Genomic DNA, 20,335 nt, shown 5'->3' with positions numbered 1-20,335 from the left:
ATCAGGATCATCAGGACCTGCAGGACCATCAGGATCATCAGGACCTGCAGGATCATCAGGACCTGCAGGACCATCAGGATCATCACGACCTGCAGGATCATCTGGATCATCTGGATCATCAGGACCATCAGGACCTGCAGGATCATCTGGATCATCTGGATCATCTGGATCATCTGGATCATCCAACCACTTCAGGAGGACTGAGGAGGACTTGAGACAGCCGTGTCTGCATCAGCAGCTCAAACGCTTTCAGAATTGACATTGCTGCAAAAATGGTGCCAACACACACACACACACACACACACACACACACACACACACACACACACACACACACACACACACACACACACACACACATACATACACATACACACATATACGATCATCAGTGCTCTTTCATGGTAAACTATGTGGTGGTCCTCAGGTACAGAGACCTGTTCCCAGACCTGGACAGGACATCTGAGTCCACCTGAACCTGCAGCAGCTTCTTGCTGCTACGGAACAAAAAAAATCTTTTCTCAGTTTGGTTCAGTTGAGTTCTCAGTGATGAGAACATTGTCTTGTTTCAGCTGGGTTCTGTTTTTCATGTTGCAATAATGTACGACTAGATAGGGAAGTGTCTTATCATGCTAGAAGAGACATTTCTTCCATTAAAGAGATTAGCTGATTTTGTGAAATAATGAGATGTAATATGAACAGAAACAACACGTTATAGCAACAATAATTCAGCGTCTAGTAATAACAAAGACAAATATTATTTTTCTCTTTTGTTGAATGTGCTTTTTGTTTTCTTTTAGTTTTAAGATGAATCTCCAGAAAGAGGCAGATTTTAATCTGGATATATTAACTAAAGAGTCTGATCATGTTTGCATTGACTGAAGAGGAACAGCTTCCTACTAAAGAGAAAACAAAATGTTTGGAATTTCACATTTTCTGTATCGTCATTGTTCAGTCATCTTCACAGTCCAGCCTCCTTCTAACAGGTGAGAGCTGTCAAATTTCTTGACTAAAAAGAGGCACGTAAAAAAAAACAGAAATTAAAGGGGGGTTTTTTGGGGTTTTTTTAACCTAAAGCAGCTTCTGGAGCATTTTCAGTGTAGAAAAGACACCGAGTGCTGCTGCTGGATCATTTCATCTGCTGACTACCTGACATTCACCTGTGATGGTCACTGACAGAGCCATTAGTTGATGTTACTGTGCATTTCAAGGAAATAACCACTGACCAAATGTGAACTTGATGACATTATTTCCTGTCAGTGTTGTGGGCTGATGGGCTGTGATACTGTCGGTCATGATGTGGTTCATGGTCGGCTTCTGAGCCACGTTTACTTCCAGCTTTAAATGCAGTAGGTTGTTCCTTTACTACAACACTGAAGGACTGCAGCTCACCTCTGATTGGACGTTGGATTGACGGTGCCAGGACCAAAGTGTTTGTAATGCAAGACTGAGGGAAAGTGGACTACCCTGGACCTGGCACATTGATCCAGTCCTGCTCTGGGGTTGGGTTTGCCTGAAGACCTCCACCATTGAGGAACAGCGGTGTTGAGTTTTTAATCCAGCGAACAACCATCACAACTGATTTCACTCCACTGATCATTGGTTGAGTGTGGATACCAAAGTTCCAATCTGTGACTGCCCTCACAACGACTCCTTGTCCCAGCTTCCTGCAGATCCTCCCCCACCACCACTCCATCCCTCTCATGTTCTCTTCAGATTCAAAGTCGAAGTAGCAGAAGCAAGAGCAGGAAAAATCAAACTTCATTTAGAGAAGAAAATCTATCTCCAGCATCTTTCTCATGTTTCAATTCTGGAATGTTCCAGGCATTAAAAGCTGCATGTACCAACTGCAGACATTCAGCTCAGTGCCTCCAGAACCAGAGCGGAGGACTTTTCTTTTTTCTTTTTTTCTTTTCTGAATCCCAAATCCACTTCTACTCCAGTCCTCCAGAACCACATCCCCACCTAGACTGGGTTCAGCTTCTGAAACACCCATCTACTACAGATACATATCATATCAACAATTTAATTTACACACAAACCAAAATATGATTTGATCCAAGTCTTGGTCTGACTAAGTGATTCATTTTTTATTCTTTCATCAGCACCTGTAGAGTCATGTGATTTTTTTCTGGAAATGTCCAACATTTATTTCAATTGGATGTTTTTATTTCCATCTATGGAAATAAGACCTAAGAGGAGAACTTTTTTTTTTTATTATCTTGCCTCTATAAAGATCAAAAAAAGATTTAAAAAGTGTAAACTGTTACAAAATTGACCCTGCCAAAAAAAATCCACTTTCCTTTCATGGCTTCTAAGACAAAACCCAAAACAAGTTGCAACGCCTCATGTAAAAGGAATGGAGCTTCATGTGTCATTACCATCATCAAGAGAGTTGTAAGTCCCTGAGCCTCTTCTGACGTATATATGTATATACAGAAGGATCCAACGTTTTGGGGATCTTAATCTGCACTGTGGGCTGTTCATGGACATGCTTTACTAAACGACTGGAGTATCCCTTTAAAGGATCAGATGAACCTCTGATGAAAACAGTCAGGGGTGAGTTGTGTGAGTTTTGGAATCATCCTGACACACTCATACAGTAACTACTGTTTATCATGCTGTAACGCAACAGCTCCACAGACATCAGTGTGGTGTCTGGTCATACAGCACCTTCATATTCAGTATGACTGGACTGACTGTGATTTATGGTGGTTTTACAGCTGGTTTTCTGTGATGTCTTCTCCTCTCATCTGTGTTTGTGACTTTTAGAGGAAACTTGCAGCAGATCAGGCCTTAATAGGTACAATGACTCAAGCATATGTCCCTGTGTTTTTATATTGTCACTAACAGCTGCCCCCGACAGCAAATGATTCCTCCTGCTCAGCCCTCTAGCTTATGATGAACATTAAGAGATGCATAGGAAAAGGCCATAGTTCAACTATTCCACTAACAGAAACAGGTGCTGTACAAGCCTCTGAAAGATGACAAAAACTATATATATTATTCTTTTTATTTGGTGTTTGTGAATCTTTCATGACCTTAATCAGTAGTGCGTCTGTAACTGGCTTTTTAAAATGTGGATACAAGGTTCACAAGTGGTGGAGTCTTTCATTTGAAAAAAATCTCATTGGCCACTTGAAATTTCAAATGTTCTCAGATGTCATAGAAAAGAAAACACAGATTTTACCCATTAGACAGCTTTCAATGATTTTGACTGAAGATATCAAATTTACACTGTCAGTGTCATATATAGTGTCATAAAAGACGCTACAGACTTTAGAATGTTCATATGGAAAAATGTGGGTCATTTTATTGCAAAAAATCAAAATGTGCAATTGTTCCAGTTACTGGAGTTTCAGCAGACTCAACAGACACTTGTCTGTGAGCACTGCACCTAAACAAATAACTATACTCCATCTCCATGACAACTGGGCAGCTCCTTCCACTGAGGAGATAAGATGAAGGACGTGGACTCTGGGTTTTGTTTGTCAAGGAATCGATCAGTTAGGAGGCAGAGACTCTGTGTAGAGTCAAGTCTGGGAAGGTCCCCAATGAAAAGATGACAGGTTGATTAACTCAGTGATGAAAAGTGTTTATTTTGGTCATGACTTTCACACAAAAAAATCTTATCAAATGGAAGTTCATGGTTTCATTGATGTCCTTAATAGGAAAAAAAAAAACACTTGGGCCACTTCTACCTTCATGTAAGACCAATCAGATCTCACCTGTCACTTCTGCTCTCGCCTTGTGTGTGAACCTCTGGTCTGTACTGTGGTTGATACAATTCTGTGTCACATTTTCTTTAGCAGCTACCAACACTTCCGGCTGGGGCTTCCTCTAATTGCACATGCAGTAAGAAATCCCTAGTGTAAAGTTCTACTGGTGTTAGGTGAGCTCAGACACTGCCAGTGTGGTGGAAGTGTGTTAGGGATTGGGAAGGTCATGTATCCAAGCCTAAAATAAGCCTTATATGAACTACTATAGAATCAGTCAAGCACTTTTTAGCGTGTTTATAATTTATTTCTTGCCAGTTCTGAGCCCCAGCAAGCATTACCTGATAACATGAAAAAGAGAATGTGAGAAAAACAGCAAATATACAGTTCATTCAAACTGTGTTATGTAAATCTATGTACAAATATGAGAGTGAATCCTTTGGATACCAATCATTCTGTTAGTTACTGAATTTTTATGCCATGTTCTTTTGTGTTTGAAGCTAATCAGAATTTTTAAGTAAAACTCCATATGTTGAATCAGCCTGAAGAGTCGTGTTCTGTTCCATTTCTCCACACAACGTAGCCTACTGTACATCTGACACAGACGGAGCTTAGTGATGCATCAGACAGGAGGTTAACACTCATTTCATTCTAGTCAGAAACCTTGTCACTTGTTCACAAACTCGTATAACTTGAAGTCAGTCACTGACTGTCACTGTGGTGATGGTCCAGTTACTCATACCAGTATACATTCATCAGGTGCTATCAGATTGCATTATGAGGTATTGTGGGACATCTTGGACTCTGCTGCTTTGATTCTGAGTATTTGTTTTTTTAATGGTTCATATTTTGCTGATCCATAAGAGGATATTTCTTGTGGTTTTAAGGACCAAAAACCATCTTGGCGTAGCCTCACATCTCCTAGGCTTCTCTTTTAAAACCATAGTAAGAACTTATAAGTGAGCCAATCAGAAGAGAGGAGCCTCTTCAAGGGGACATATTATGGAAATATCACTTTTTGAAGGCTCATTAAAGGTATATGTAGGAATTCCCCTCATCTAGCGGTGCGGTTGCATATCTGAACGTATTCTTGATGTTGCATTCACATGAAATGGGGCAGACGTCAGACGCTGCATGTAACAGGATAAACAAGCCTCTATGTAAACAAGTGGTCCACCAGCACGAGGCAAAACAATACAGGCCTGACAATATGTTGTCATGGTGATGTGGTATTGTTTAACCGTCTTTCTCTGGTGGAGTAAAATGACATCCGGCTGTCTGCCTGACTGCACCTGAATGCAACACCAGTGCCTCCGTCCTTCCTCACACTACACAGTGGTGACAGTTTTAACAGGCCGAGCCCACAGCTCCGCTCAGTTTCCGTGGTTACCTACGGTCACGCTGTCATGACTCACAGCAACACCATATTCAGGTTCCTCAGTAATCACTTAGATTGTGTGTATCTCTGCACATCTCTCACACAAACAGTAAACATTATGACAATGCTGTCACCGCGACTGAAGCTCCACCTGCCACGTGGAACATCCCATTGTGAGACAATTAATAAATAACAATGTAACAGTGTATTTCAAAACATAACAAAAACATTTACTTAAAAATCTATACAAATGTTCACGAAGAAGGAAGCTAACAATTTGTTCATCACAGCTTCCACTTCCTTTTTCTCCAAGTGTCATTTTGGTAAACTTCCTCTGTTGAGTTCCATTAGTGCAAACACAACAAGCAGATGATGAATGTAAAATATTCATAATAGTGTGATAAATAGTCACTGCCAGGTCAAACCATAAAGTGATCAGTTTGCAAATACCAGCACTGCATGAATCCACTGAAGACACACGTCTTTACTTGTGTTCAGACAGAAGTGGATGTGTGACTCATGTTTGAGGCCGTCAGTGGAACCGCAGCCGCTTCTCTGCCACAAACTGGTTGTGTTCCTCCTCACTGAGCTGGTTTCCTTTCACACTGTAAGAACAAGAAGCATCAGACTGTTGTTCACTCTCTCAGGTTTTCACTTTAATGACTTACATTACTACAGCGTTAAATTGTCTTTCAGGATATGGTCACATGAAGTCAGTCTCAGAATAAAAATCAGAGTAATTACAGTATCTACTAAAAGAAAGATTTCACCAGAGCAGCCAGTGGTAGAGAACTAGTTCAATACTCAACTGCTTTTATATGTGTGGCTTATCTTTTTCTTTTTTTGTGGACACAGCACTGACTTCATCACCTTTAAAGGGATAGTAGCATTTTTTAAAAGTGGGGTTGTATGATCTACAAATAGCCCCTAAGTACTTTAATTGCAGTAGAAGACTCTCTGCACTCCTCCCGTTAGCAACGCCAGCCCATAGCCCTGCCCAGAGATTTACAACATACAGTGTTGTGAACAGACCCAAAGAAACGGCCTATTTTCACGGGCTATTTGGAGATCATACAACCCCACTTTTAAAAAATGCTACTATCCCTTTACGTTCAGTCAGTTCGCATTTTTAACTTTAGCAGAAATCAACATGTTTCCAGTCTGGTCCATAAAACAGTCTTGACCCATACATCACTGTGAAACTGACTGACTGACTGAAAAACGTCTGAATGCGTCTCACCAGATCTCTTTGAGTAACGTGTTGTCAGCGAGGGCTTCGGCCAGCTGTTCCATCCCATGCACGGTCAGCTGGTTGTTGATTAACCTGCAGACAAATCCATGAAGCAGGTGAGTTTCTGACAATCAGAGTCTGAGACTAACCACCACAGTCACATGATGACCAACCTGCCAAGTAAATCCTGTTTTTACTGCCGTTTGAATCCTTGATCAATCACAGACAACAGTGGCGGACTGGGACAATAATTCAGGCCGGGAATTTGATGCCATTCCAGGCCACCCTTCTCACACACACACACACACTTCTCTGTGTATACATATATACAGTATATTTATTGATTGATTTTATATTATTCATGATTGCACACACAACCCAGAAACACCCCAGAAAGACAGATGTCTGTGAACACAGCCTATAAAGTTTATAGTTGTACTATATATAGCTTGTATTAATGATAGTCAAACTATCATTTATGGTGCAGAATTACAATAAAGAAAACTGCTGAATTTTCAGATTCTATATGGACTGGAGGAGCCACAAAGCTGCAGCCTAATAGAGTAAACAGCTAGCTGTATTTAATTATGATTTATTATTTCAGCATGTATAAACTATCCTGTAGTGGCTCAAACATTGTGCAACAAAATCATATTTTTCATTCATCTCTAGGTATTCTGGATTGATTGTCGGGCCGTGTGCCTGTGTGTGTGTGGAGGGGGCTGGGGCGGTGCATGTGACTTCCACTATTGTTGCTTAAGAGGTGATGGAATTAACCCTCCGTGAGACACACAGTCTGCGGTGGTGACGGTGATTGAAAGCCATAGCGGTTTTGACTGAGCTTCCCTCCTGGTGAACAACATTTGGCTGCATCTGTGGCGAGGGCTTTCTGTTTTCTGTCCCTCTCTCTCTGCTCCACCTTTCCTTTTCTTCTGTCCCTCCATTTCTATCGACTAAGTTACTAGAGTGAAGACAGCGGAGCTTATTGACTGTTGTGTGACGCCGACAGGTCGCCGACAGGTCGCCGAGCGGCGTCATTACGTAACTAGATGGACTGATTTGATTGGCCCGGGCGTCCGGTAACTCCAGTCAGTCCAGTGACTGTTCAAGTCAGGCCAGGATGACCATCAGGCCACCGGGAAGCGTCCCGGTGGCCTGATGGCCAGTCCGCCACTGACAGACAAGACAAGGTAGGAAAATAACACGTTTTACAAACTATAATATCAGACGAACATCTAAATCACAGACTGCCCCTAACCCTGGTGCTTTATCAAACACAACTCCTGCTTCAAGGAGGTCTTTGGTCAACCTGGTCCTGACCAGTCTCCTGCACTTCAATTCAGGCCGGCCACTCTCCACTCAGAAAGGTTTACTTCCTGGTAGGTGGATTCTCTTTTGGAGTTTAAAACTATTGGATCTGCCTTTCTCTGCCCTATTGCTAACGTTATGTCATGCACCGGAACCGACCGGGACATAGTGAAGCTGCTGCAGGCTGCAAACAACCAGCATCACCTCACTGCAGTAAACAGAGCAGAGCCGGTGTGTGCTAGATGTCCGTCGACGACAGCTTGAAGGTTTTGCTCTACAAATTGCCACAAGGGAATGAACACATCCACCTGGAGCCAGGCTAATCCACGGTGACGCAACGTGTGTATTTGTGTGTGTGATAATGTGTGTTTTCCATACCATAGGTGAGTTAAACCCGTGTTGGCTTTCACCAGCTCAGCCAGCTGCGGAGCTGCATCGTCGGTCAGCTCGTTCTGCACCAACCTACAACACAGACGCACTATTCACACAGAGCTTCAGCAACAACAGCAGCATCACTCAGCTCAGAGTCAGGGCTTTGCTCACCAGAATATCCTGAGGACGCTGTTCTCCAGCAGAGCTTCTGCCAGGAGCTTCCCGCCTTTTGACGTGATGCCGTTAGCTGAAAGACTAGAGCACGGAAATGAAGAATGAGTTGAAATCAGCAGGTGTTTATTGCCTCAGTCCAGCAGCTGCCCTCTCACCTGAGGTTAGTGAGACTCGGGTGGTGCCTCAAAGCCTCTGCAAACGCCTCAGCTCCTTCGTCACCGATGGTGTTCCCCCACATCCTGGAAACAAGCTCAAGATCAGCTGCTTCACCATTCTTTTGGCATGTTTTCATGCGTTTATTTAAAGCAGAAGTAAGCAGAATGTTTAGGCGCGTTTCCACTGCAGGAAATTTTATGGTTTCAGCCCCGTTGGTGTGTCTCCACTGCAGGAACCTCCCCCACAGGGCCGCTTACAGGAACCTTTACGGGGCCGAACGGAGTCCCTGCCTGGGGGTAGGTACTCGGATCGGCCCTGAAAATGTCCCGGTGGGGCTTCAGATTTACTCTGTGCTGATTGGTCAGACTCAAGCACGATGTGACGTTAACTCTTTCGCGACCACACTAATTCCTCAGCACATCCGCTCAGGACCACATGTTTTTGGCTATTTGTTTACCTTTTATCTCACGTCGAACCGAACTCTGTACATCACCTAGAAACAAACGGTCTTCACGTGGTTGAAGAGTGACTTTCCAACGTGCTCCTCGAAAAAACGGCGTTTCGTTCGTGAGTACGAAGTAGAAGAAGAGAGCTGGGTTTCTCCAAAAACGGAGCTCCCGCTCTAGTTTCAGAGAAAAACACACTTTTGTGTCAAGTGGCAATCTGCTCATTTTACCGGTACTCTGCAGTGTGGCGTCTCCCAAATCATTTCTACGGCTAAATAAATATATTTGTAGGTAAATCTGGGGGGTGTGGCAGCCTGGAGAGCAGCGGTGCAGCGGTGTGGGTCTCTGGCCGCAGCGCAGCAGCTCCGTGACACTGCTGTGTGACTGGCCGGCGATGAGTGCTGTGGGGCGGGGGGCGGCCGGTCACAGCCCCCGCTGCTCAGCACCCGCTGCAGAGCGCCCGCTCCGCTGCACAGCGCCGTGAAAACAGCTGTGATAACGGGCTTTCAGATCCGAGTCTCCAAACCAGAAACGTTTGTAACAGCACCGGAAAAACTCGCCAGATTTGTCGTCGGTCGCTTTTGTCAAAAGTCGCCAAGAGGGTTTGGAAAGTCGCCAGATTCAGCGAGAAAGTGGCAACACTGTAGCCAACAGCCGACAGCCGCACAGCGCTGCACGCTGTCCCCACAGCAGCATTCAAGGAGAACGATTACTCAAACAAAACCAAGATCACACAGTTTATAAAAAATATTATGTTTTGATTTTAGTTTAAAACAGTTTTACATATCAGAGGACTACCATATTCACACACAGGGTACCTCAGAGTGTCTATTATCGTAATCTGTAAAAAAAAACGATTTTGACGAGTTTACTCGTCAATGGTCGTGAAAGATGCATTTTTATAACCCAACGTTACTAAAAACGGAAAAATGGACGGAAAAAAGAGAGAATAACTCAGTAAAAGACGAGAGTAGCAGTAGGCCTGGTAAAAAAAAAAAAGAGTGGTAAATAGGCGATCGCGGGATTACATGGCGATCGAGACGGCTTTTTTTTTTTAACAACAAGAGCAGTGAAAAAAAAAAACGCTGCACAACGACCACGCAATGATGGAAACTGTTGCACGTCGCCATCAGAGCCCGGTGGTTCCTGTCTGCAGTGGAGACACGGCCACCGAGAGAGAGGACGGTTCGTCCCTTTACCAGGAACTCCTGCAGTGGAAACACGACTTATGTGTTAATATAAGTCTTAAATAGTTGTATCTTCCGACAGCAATCACTTCTATAGAGTGTTTGGTCTGAAACACGGGTCTGTCAGTCACTCTGCTCTGCTGTAAGCCGAGGAGAAAACTTTCCTTGTATCCTACAACCTTTATCCAATGAGGAGAGAGAACGGCATAAAGGGGCGGTCCTCTCTGTGTGTGCAGCCAAGGGATGCGCGTGAATGTGGTGACGTAGGGACGAGGGCGGGGACTGCTAACTCCATCCTCTGACAGGAAGTTAGACAAAACCACCGGATCGCTTACTTCTGCTTTAATATTTTTGTAAAGCACAAATCTCTAGTCCATTTTACTATCTTTACTTCACCGCTGATTTTCAGTTCTGGCTGGCAGCCTGTCCACTTTGGGTTCAATCATCAACAACTTTTGAACCATGAGGCATGAGCTAATCTTCTGAATTGTTGGTGCTTTATGTCACTTGAGAGACATTAACAACACTAACGTTTATGAAGCTAGATAACTCATCTAAACAGGGAAACCGCTACAGTATTGTACTGATTCAGAATACTAAGGGTCACCTGATGTCAAAAGATGTTTAACAGCAATTAAATCTCACCCAACATCAAATACAGAAGAGCTCCTCTGAATGGCTCTGGCCAGACACTTCCCACCAACACTTGTGATTTTGTTTTTACCAATCCTGAAAACAATCAACATAACAGACACAAGGCAAGACATGTACACCTCATCTTTTTTCTAATTAGAATGATATTAGAATTTCTTCTTGTAAGTTAAAAACATACTTGACAACACGCAGCTTTGGGCACTGCTCAATTATCTGAGCAACCAGCTTGGCTCCAATATCTGTGATCTGATTGTCATAAAGTCTGTGGAGAGAAATTTAGACAGGATTAGTCTCACTCTGAAAAAAATCATAAAAATCAATGTTTCACTTGTGTAATAAGAAAAGTTGTGTCTACTTTTCTTGAACCATGACTTAATACTTGTCTCTTTTTGGGGAGGGGGTTACACATTGTTATGTAGAAATGTCACTATGTATACAAGAGACAACCACAGACAGGTCACATTAGGTGATATTCAGATGAGCACACAGCCTTTTTACTACTTGTCTTTTTTCTGTTCTGCTACTTATTACACTACTTTAATTTACATTGATGCACTGGGGAGGATGAGCTTCAGGAGTGAGGGTGGGGGGCTGGGGGGTTGGGGTGTTCCTCTGTCCCTTCCACTATTCCCGCTTATATTATGGTCACGATCTCCTGATCTCCTGAGTTACTGTTTTAGCAGAACATTATAATGTGAAATTAACCTTTGATCTTTTTGATGAAATGCCATCACTTCATCATTTTATCTTTATAGAGTTGAAACGTTTCATAATACAGGAAATTCATGAGTTATTTAACAACAGGATGGGCGGGTACTACAGTACTGCATGGATGTGCATATGTTGCTGTTGCTGGGAAGTAAAGGTGTGGATCGTTTCCTTACACAGCAAAACACTATATGACACTACAGTTAAAGTATTATATTAGGGCTGGGACGATATGCTTTCCTCCCAATTCGATTCTTCTACGATTTTTTGGATGGCGATTCGATTGAAATTGCGATTCTACGATATTGCAGATTCTCTCGATTTCTAGTCTGCATTTTTAACATTTATCTGCACACAAATACTGTAGGAGCCTATAAATGAACATACTCCATTATAAAGTGAACTTAAACCCTTTTCAAAACCTGTACTCTCTGTATGTAAAAAAGGCGAACAAATGCACATTGCACAATATTTAAAGGGGACCTATTATGCTTTTCCAGCTTTTCAGACTTTTATATATGTTTAAAATGTTGGATAATGGTTCTAGAGGCCGTGGAATTGTCATATCCTGAGGTTAATGCATTTGGAGGTAAACCCTGCTAGATGATTGGGATTTCTCTGCACACCTGTTACACTCGGTTGCGCTGAGTTTTTTTTGACATGAGCTCGCATCGACGTCATGGCGTGCCGGACTCCCCTACATGGTCATGCCGAGGTCTCTGCTCGAGCCGGCCCCGCCTCCTCCCATGCTGCTCTGTTGTGCCTGGTGTCACAGCGGAGAGCGGAGCGGTCTACTTCCTACTTCTTCCCTGCATGTTGTAGCGCTGTCGCGCCACTTTACTAAGTTTTATTTAGAAGTTTACGCCGACGTTTCATGTAAGTGAAGCTGTACCTGTGTGAGGAGCGACGTACCGCCGGGGCGACGTTGTTCGCCGGACCGACGTAACGCTGGACCGCCGGAGCACCGGAGCTCCGGCGGAGCTGCAGCGGCTCCTCACACAGGCAGAGCCCGTCTGCAGGCCTCCTTGGCCGGGCAGGCGTCCGTGCTCATCGCGGTAGAGAAAACCATCGCTAATAAACATACCCGCAGGTTTTTTAGACGTTTACCGCCGTGTGGTTATTCTTTTTAGCAGAATGTTGGTCTCATTGATGAAATCTTGTGGCAGTTGAATTAGTTTGAATGAAAAGTGAAGCTGTGAGAAGGAGGAGGAGAGGAGAGGAGCAGTGCTGCTGAGCTCTGTAGTCTATGTGCACAAATCACCACATTTACATCAATAAATAACTGTTTTACAATGAACTGACCAGTCTGCATATATTTTTACTTTATTTTATATATTTATTTTTGCATTTTTATATTACATGTTACATGGTTACAGTAGCCTACATGGCAGAGACTACTCTATACCATCTTTGGTTAGGGTGAGACTAGGTCATGGGCACATTTCATTACACAATGTAGACTGGTCAGATGCAGACTGGAGATCTGGCAATTTGCCTACTGCAGATTTAGCTTTTGTTTGCATACTACATTTTGGCCAAATCAGTATAGGTACTAGTAGTAGACATCGTCATGGTAACGCAATGCTGAGGGAGTGGTTCATTTGCATTTAAAGGGAGGGGCCACTGAAACGGACCGTTTTGCAGAGCCCTGTTTTTGAAAATGCTGTGATGTTTGATCTTTGGGGTATTTTGACCGAAGCACGTCACAGACATGTATTTAAGACACCCAGGAACTATTTTAGTTGGTGCAAAAAGGAGCATAATAGGTCCCCTTTAAAAAAATTCAAAAAAAATAAAAAAATAAAATAATTTATTTTTGAAAAAAAAAAATCGATTTAAAAATCGCCAAAAAAGATATTGCGATATTTATGTGAATCGATTTTTTATCCCACCCCTATATTATATGCAGAGTACTCTGATAATATCAGAATTTGAATATCTCCACAGATTGAGGCATATTTCCAAAGCAGGGTGCTGTACAGTAGAAACATTTTAAAAATGCATAGAAATATGAGAAGCAATAAAACAATCAAAGCCAGTACTCGAAAGCTGTTTGCTGTTTGTATAAGACCCCAGCTCCAAGTCGTTCAGCTGTGGCTCAGATTTTGGACCTACAATTCATTGGTTCTACCAACCAATCACACTACAGAATTTTCAGTTTCCATTGTATAGTTAGTATTTAAGTATGCAGAAATAATTGATATGTTTACTCACCCCAAGACCTCCACAACTTTGTGCTTACACAGCTCCTCTGCAAGAACCTCTAAACTGCTGTCAGACAGCTGGTTTACACACAACCTGCAGAGGAGCAGTTCAGCCACAGTATAAACCAGTCTGATCAGCATTCATCACAGCGTTGCTTCAAACATGTCTACACCTCTCACCTCACCACCGTCATCTTGCAGAACGAGGGCTTCAGTTGCTTCACCCCATAGTCGCTGATGTTGTTGTTGTCCATGTCGAGGCCGAGGAGTTCCTGACGGTGCTGAAGCACAAAGTTCAGGGCAGTGCAGTCGCCTGAGTACACATTACAATATCCCAGCTTGATGAAGTTGGCTGTGATGCCTTTAGCCGTCATCTGAGCGATTTCTTTGCTGCCTGTCTCAAAGATGCACCTCAGCATCCAGAGGAAGTTGGGCAAAACATGGACTTTCTTGGCTCCGTCAACTGTGTGATGGGGTAAGCCATGCAGGTGGGATTTCACACTAGTGGACAAGTATGATTTTAACAAGGCTCGTTTCTTCTTCAATAAGACAGGAGACACCAGGTGCTCCATCAGGCCACTGTTAGCCTTGGAGAGGAGGCCACACAAGAAGAGGTTAGTGAACTGAAGGTGCTCGTTTGTGGCAAACGGGTTCTTTTCTCTGGGTTTCGACTTGCCACAGATACAGACGTCAAAGAGCAGACAGGACGAAGCCTTTTTCCTGCTGCATTCTGTGAAGAACTTGAGGATGGAGTTGGCGGAGGCCTCTTCATCCAGCACGAGCGCGAACGCCGCCAAGAAAGACTGCAGGGTGATGTGGAGGAACTCAAACTTCGCAGAGTTTCCACTGGCATCGTACTCACTGACGGGTCTGAGGAAGCCCAGCGGCAGGTGCTCCTCTTCCAGACCGCACGCCGTCACCTCCTCCTGGTCACAGATGAAGCTACCTCTGGCCATGCCCTGAAGCGCCAGCTTGGCAAATGCAACAAGGGTGTTCAGTCCTGCCTTGAAGGTCTGGGAGGCACAGCGGGTGCTCTTCTTCAGCAGCGGCTGGCTGGGTGAAGTCAAGTGGCTGAGGAACACCTCCGACAACAGCAGGAAGATGTCGGTGAGTGTGAAGCAGGTGTCGGGCAGATGAAAACTATCGTGTATAGTTTGAAGGTGCCTGAAGCTCTTGAATACAATCCAGCAGAAGAGAGGGGTGGAGCACAGGCCACAGAGGTGGGGGCTGGCATCCAGGTAGACCGACACCCGCTCCCGCTGCTCCTGCTCCTTAAAGTGAAGACTGATGTAGGTCTGCAGGTGGCTGGGGGAGAAACCCCGCAGAGCCACCTTCTTCCTGATCACTCTGCTCTGGATCTCAATCCCCGTCCGGGTGGTCAGCACCTTCTGGGAGCTCTGGAGTAGTTTCCCACCGAGCAGGCTGACCAGCAGCTGGAGAGGGTGTGCCCTGGCCTCCGGTGAGACCACCTCAGGGGCATTCATCTGATTCAGATCATCCTGAATCTCATCGTAGCCATCAAATGTAAAAAGAACCTTCTCTGGGAAGCGCAGGATGTAATCAAACACCTCATCATCTGGATCGAGGTCTGGGTGACAGTTATAATTAAACAGAAGGTCTCTGAGGGAGATCTGTTCCGTCTCCTTGAAGATGCTGAACATCCTGCAGCGGAACTTAAAGAAGAAGATGGCATCCGTCTGCAGCTCCTTCCTGGACCAGAGGTTCTGGAGTTTCTGCAGGAGGAGGGATTTTCCCATGCCAGCATCCCCCATCACATAGATGATTTCACCTTGAGGATTGAAGACCGCATGGTCTCCCAGGAGCTGGTCCAGACTCTCCATGAAGCCCAGGCTTTCATTGCAATCGTTCAATAGTTCCATCAGAGTGTCAGTATAGAGGTTCCCCAGGTGAGACTCCTCTTGCTGGCCATAGGACATAATGAAGCTGGTGTCCCGGCTCATTTCATGTCTCAGCTTCTCACAATACCTGCTGACTTATAGGACAGAAGGAAGCTGTGTATGATATCAGTTGAAGCTAATTTACATACAGTGATTCATCAGTTTGTATTATGAAGACACATTTTTTCTGATTGAGAAAATGTTTGTGTCGGGTCTTTGTACGCGTTTCTGCAGATAAAACTTCTCTCACGACAAAGCTGTAATAAAATTGACTTAGAAGAGAAGCTGAGGAAATGTGAAGATGTTCCATTATTCTTAGCTTTTCTCTGATTAAATGCATTTAAAACATGATAGATTTAGTGTTTATCTAGAACTACTGCGACCAAGAAGGGAACAGTATTTAAAACAAATTGCATCACACAAGTAAAAGTACTGTTCTTCTTTGCTACACCCAGAGATCTGCAGGGCATGGTGAGAATGTGTGGGAGTAAAGTGTTTGCAATATGATTTGACCCTGAGTTTCACTTCAGTTCACAAGAGAAAAATGTTTCTGATAAAAACAAGTACAAGTTCAAAAATGCACAAGGGGATCAGAGCATCTGTTTACATCTGGAAATAATTTAATAATTTAATTTATTCTACTTTTTATATTTTTTAATATCATTAGTCTTAATATTGAACTGTACTTTTTACTGCATTGCTCCCATGTCCAAAATAATTAAATATCTCGCTACAGTCCAGCACAAATTTGTGATTTTTTAAATAATGTAGTACATATTGTACATTCATAGATAGAATACTGAGCTGAGATTGCACAAAATGGCAAAGAAAAATACAGTATATGATGAAAAATATTATACATGGTGATACATATTGCAAAAATGTTATTCTGCTACTAGGTACCAAAATATATCAAACACTGTGTTAAATAGGAGCTGAATATGAGCTACTAATTTTAGGATCAGTAATCATTCATTATAATGATAAACATTATAAGGCCAAATGTTTGTTTGTAATAGAATATTTTCACTTTATCCACTTTATTTTAGTTCTAGTCTTATTAATGAACCTTGATACTTGCGGGTCAGAATAATAGAAACACCTCAAAAATGCTGCAGTACAGCAGCTGTGACTCCAACCCTCACACCTCTAGCACCTGCTGGATGGGACATAGGAGCTTTTTTCCATGAGCCTATAAAAGAACAGCTGCTCTACCTCCTGAGCCACAGCCAACCAGTGGTTGTGATACTTACTAGGATCTGTGTTAACTACTTCCATCACTGTGACGTCACTGCCTGGGCTGAAGTTGATCTCTTTCAGCCACGGCTGGAGGTCTATGTATGCATCACGTACTTTATAAATGATGAAAATGAAGAACTGGCAGGCCTGCTCCCCTTTGCACTGGACAAGCTCCAAGATTTTGCGGACCTAGGAAATAATAATGGGACAGAAAGTCACAAGAGGACACACAGAGCGTCTACAGTACCGGCCTTGGTAAAGGAACCTTCTTACCTGGTCGGTTTTGGTGGGGGTTCGCTGAATGATCTCAACATCCTCCTCACAGAAGAAGCCACAGGCCAGCAGGTTGTCCAGGATGCACTGAGTGCTCCTCAGCCTGGACACCAGCAGCTCTCTGTGGTAGGTGAGGGTGTCGGAGCAGCTGCTGTCTTCTATCTGATCCATGTTGACTGCAGATCAGTCGGCTCTGTGGGACAAACACAAGACAAGCCACCACAGTGTGAGCTGTTGGAGTAAAGCTGGGTGATGCGTCAGCAGCAACGACGCCATCGGAGACATGATGCCCAGCGGTGACTGTGAGGGTGTGTGACTGTGCTGTGATGGCTACATAAGACTGTTAAAGGGATAGTTCACCCAAAATTCTAATTTCACTCATTATCTACTCACCCTCATGTCGACTAAGAGCTGTGAGAAGTTTCAGAGTCCTCCGTTCCTTCTCTGAGTTACGAGGGGGTCTGTGCAGCAGTATTTGTCCATATGACGGTTGTCAATGGATACCAACTTTCTTCGTCCAAAAAGACACACCAAAAAACATCCAAATACCTCCATAGTGCTCGTCTGTAATGTCCCTCTTGTATTGAAGCCCCGACATGAGAAATTGTTCCGAAAAAAAAAAAAAGTCTATATTTTATGCTTGTTTGTAGCAGAAGCTCCCAGTGTCTCAGTTCACTGCTTTGCCTGTGTCTGTGCAAATCTCGCGTGATTTGCACTGACGGGCGGAACAATTTCTCATGTCAGGGCTTCAATACAAGAGGGACATTACAGACGAGCAGTCTGGAGGTATTTGGATGTTTTTTGGTGTCTTTTTGGACAAAGAAAGTTGGTATCCATTGACAACCATTATATGGACAAATACTGCTGTGCGGACCCCCCCGTAACTCAGAGAAGGAACGGAGGACTCTGAAAATTCTCACAGCTCTTAGTTGACATGAGGGTGAGTAGATAATGAGTGAAATTTGAATTTTGGGTGAACTATCCCTTTAAATGTCTGATTCCTTTCCAGGAGCCAGTCTCACAAAGATATTGCAGATTAGACTGTGGTGTTGGTTCACTCTTAATTTTGCTCCTAGAGCGGTCCAATGTTTGCTGGTCCAAAAACAAAGACTTGACTCATTTCCAGACAAAAACATTAGACGTCAAACCACATTAATCCATGCTGGTTTTTGTTGTTGTTGACTGTTGTTATCCTGGTAACATTATCTTATGCCTGACTTAGTGTGGGGGAAGGTGAGTCAATCTTGTGGCGTAACTTGAATTATATTGATCAATGAGCAAAACTCAGACTTGCCCGTGGTATCTACAGATCAGTCTGACATCTACAGCCCTACCAGGACCCGGATCTTTAGGGCCGATGCCAGACATTGTGACAAATATGTATTGGAGGCTTAGGCTATCTTACTGTTAACAACCTTTCAGTTCAACCCCTGCTGTTAACTCCTGGAAAGTTGTAAAGAAAATCAATGAATGAAAATAACTAGGCAAGGCAAGGCAAGGCAAAAACTAGAAAAAGAGAAAAAGTATCCGTCAGTCCTCCAGTGTTGTCCACAATGACAGTCACTGTGTCTGGAGCTGGTTCCCTGTGTTAATCTACTTCTACTCCATCTGCAGCTGTTTCCTAAAAGCGTTCACAGTTCCTGGTTTGTGAGGCTCAGTGATCACTGACTGACACTAACTCACACTGACACTCTTTTCTTTCTGTTAAAGAAAACGATCGTTTCTGCCTAAGTCACAGTGTAGAGTTTGAACAACTGTACAGGTGAGTTAAGGTAACCAATGTATCCAGTGTGTTAGGCTGAAAGTTCAATCCACGAAAAACTCTTGACAGTTATGTAGTCTGCATGTAAAACCATAAGCTACAACAGAACATTCTTTTACCACTGCGTTTATCACTTGTAAATAAATGATCTACGGGTTAACTCATCATCAGTTTACCTTATCTTCTACAACATGTAAGACAGATCCCTCCGCCGCACCCTCTGTTGTATGAAGTGAAAGTAGTGTGACTACAACGCGTCATCCCTCTGCTTCCCGCAACTGTGGTATGTTCAAGTACCTCCGGAAATGTGGACTCTTTAGGGAGCGGAGAGAGACGGCAGCGTTTGGGGTGGGCTCATTCTCCGGTAGGCTGTGTGTGTGGACATACATTCCCTAAATCTTTACTTTATTTTTTAGGGCCCGAGCGGCGACTGCAAGTCGCCCAGCGAAAGCCCTATTGTAATTGCTATGTTTATTATTATATTCTCCCTAAAATCGCATTTTTGGGGGCCTCAACATGCCCCAAAACGCGTGAATTTTGGCATGCACATCAGGCCTCGCGAAAAATTTGATATTTTAAAGTCGTTGGAAATGGGCGTGGCCAAATGGCTGAATAGCGCCCCCTACAAACACGTGTCAATGGCATCGCCATCGTCTTACTTTGTCATACACACACAAAATTCGGTACACATATGTATTATACCCAGATATACAAAAAATCCTCTTGACCTCATGACCTCAACACAACAGGAAGTCGGCCATTTTGGTTTTGATTTTTCCCGCTCAAAACGAACTCCTCCCACAGCGTTCGCCCGATCAAGTTCAAATTAGGTACACCACATCTCCAGACCTACCTGAGCTTATCTTGTGCTCCGTGAGTCCGTAGGTCAAAGGGCGTGGCTGCCAGCGCTCAATTCACTTTGGCGTGCTCGCCATGTCCATACGAGTGGCTCTCACGCCCACATACTTCATCCAATCAACTTCAAACTTGCTGGACATGATGACGGCTCCGCCCTGAACGTCCCGATATATTAACTTCCCACGTAACTCATAGCGCCCCCCGGTGGTAACAGGAAGTGTACTAAAATTTGGAAAATGTACATACCTTATCCCATCAACTTAATTCCACTTATAAAACATGCAGAACCAGTTGGTGAAGCTACATCATGAAGACTGTGAAGCTACGAGTAATGGCGTCCGTGTGGCGACGCCGCGACCATTCCTCGCCATGACAATACGTTTGGCTTTATGATGGCTTTAATGAACTCGTATCAACATGAAAATTGGTACACAGGTCCAGGGTCACGACCTCAACGTCTCCATATGCTCGTAGGCGATCTCACTCATGTTGCCCCCTAGTGGAAACAGGAAGTGCCATATTTTACATCAACATTGTCCGATTTCCACGAAACTTCACATGTGTGATGAGGGGCTGACCCTGAACACACCTGCACGCATCCCATTACTGCCCCCTGGTGGACGAACCTTTAACTGCTCATAATTCCTTCATGCTTTGTCCGATTCACTCCAAACTTCACATGAGTGATGAGGGGCCGCCCCTGAACGCACCCACCCACAACTGCTTAGCGCCACCTGGTGGATGAACGAAGCATTGCAGCCCCGACATGCC

General features: G+C 43.8%; 1 protein-coding gene across 2 annotated transcripts; it reads right to left on the bottom strand.

The window, feature by feature from the left end:
• Nucleotides 1-181: 181 nt before the first annotated feature.
• nod1 (nucleotide-binding oligomerization domain containing 1) lies at nt 182-17,139 on the bottom strand. Of its 2 annotated transcripts, none has more exons than XM_083990068.1 (11): nt 16,945-17,139; nt 16,686-16,860; nt 13,715-15,527; nt 13,545-13,628; nt 10,801-10,884; nt 10,614-10,697; nt 8,335-8,418; nt 8,177-8,260; nt 8,012-8,095; nt 6,335-6,418; nt 182-264 (listed from the first exon to the last, which is right to left on the bottom strand). In XM_083990068.1, the coding sequence occupies exons 1-11, from the start codon at nt 17,113-17,115 to the stop codon at nt 240-242; spliced, it is 2,772 nt and encodes a 923-aa protein (XP_083846194.1). In that variant the 5' UTR covers nt 17,116-17,139; the 3' UTR covers nt 182-239. The 2 variants fall into 2 exon arrangements, with proteins under 2 accessions (XP_083846194.1, XP_083846193.1); XM_083990067.1 differs by lacking the exon at nt 182-264 and adding an exon at nt 4,994-5,699.
• Nucleotides 17,140-20,335: the final 3,196 nt, after the last annotated feature.

Source organism: Trachurus trachurus, assembly GCF_905171665.1.
Source record: "Trachurus trachurus genome assembly, chromosome: 16".
NCBI lineage: Eukaryota > Metazoa > Chordata > Actinopteri > Carangiformes > Carangidae > Trachurus > Trachurus trachurus.
The sequence above is the reverse complement of the archived record's forward strand: the minus strand, read 5'-3'. Positions and strand labels throughout refer to the sequence as shown.

Excerpts from the sequence above, each read along its gene's own strand:
- nod1 (XM_083990067.1), bottom strand. The coding sequence starts at position 17,115 with ATGGATCAGATAGAAGACAGCAGCTGCTCCGACACCCTCACCTACCAC. Across the intron at positions 16,861-16,944 it reads CCCCCACCAAAACCGACCAG|GTCCGCAAAATCTTGGAGCT; the intron begins GTAAGAAGGTTC and ends ATTATTTCCTAG. Across the intron at positions 5,700-6,334 it reads ACGTTACTCAAAGAGATCTG|TGTGAAAGGAAACCAGCTCA; the intron begins GTGAGACGCATT and ends TTGTTCTTACAG.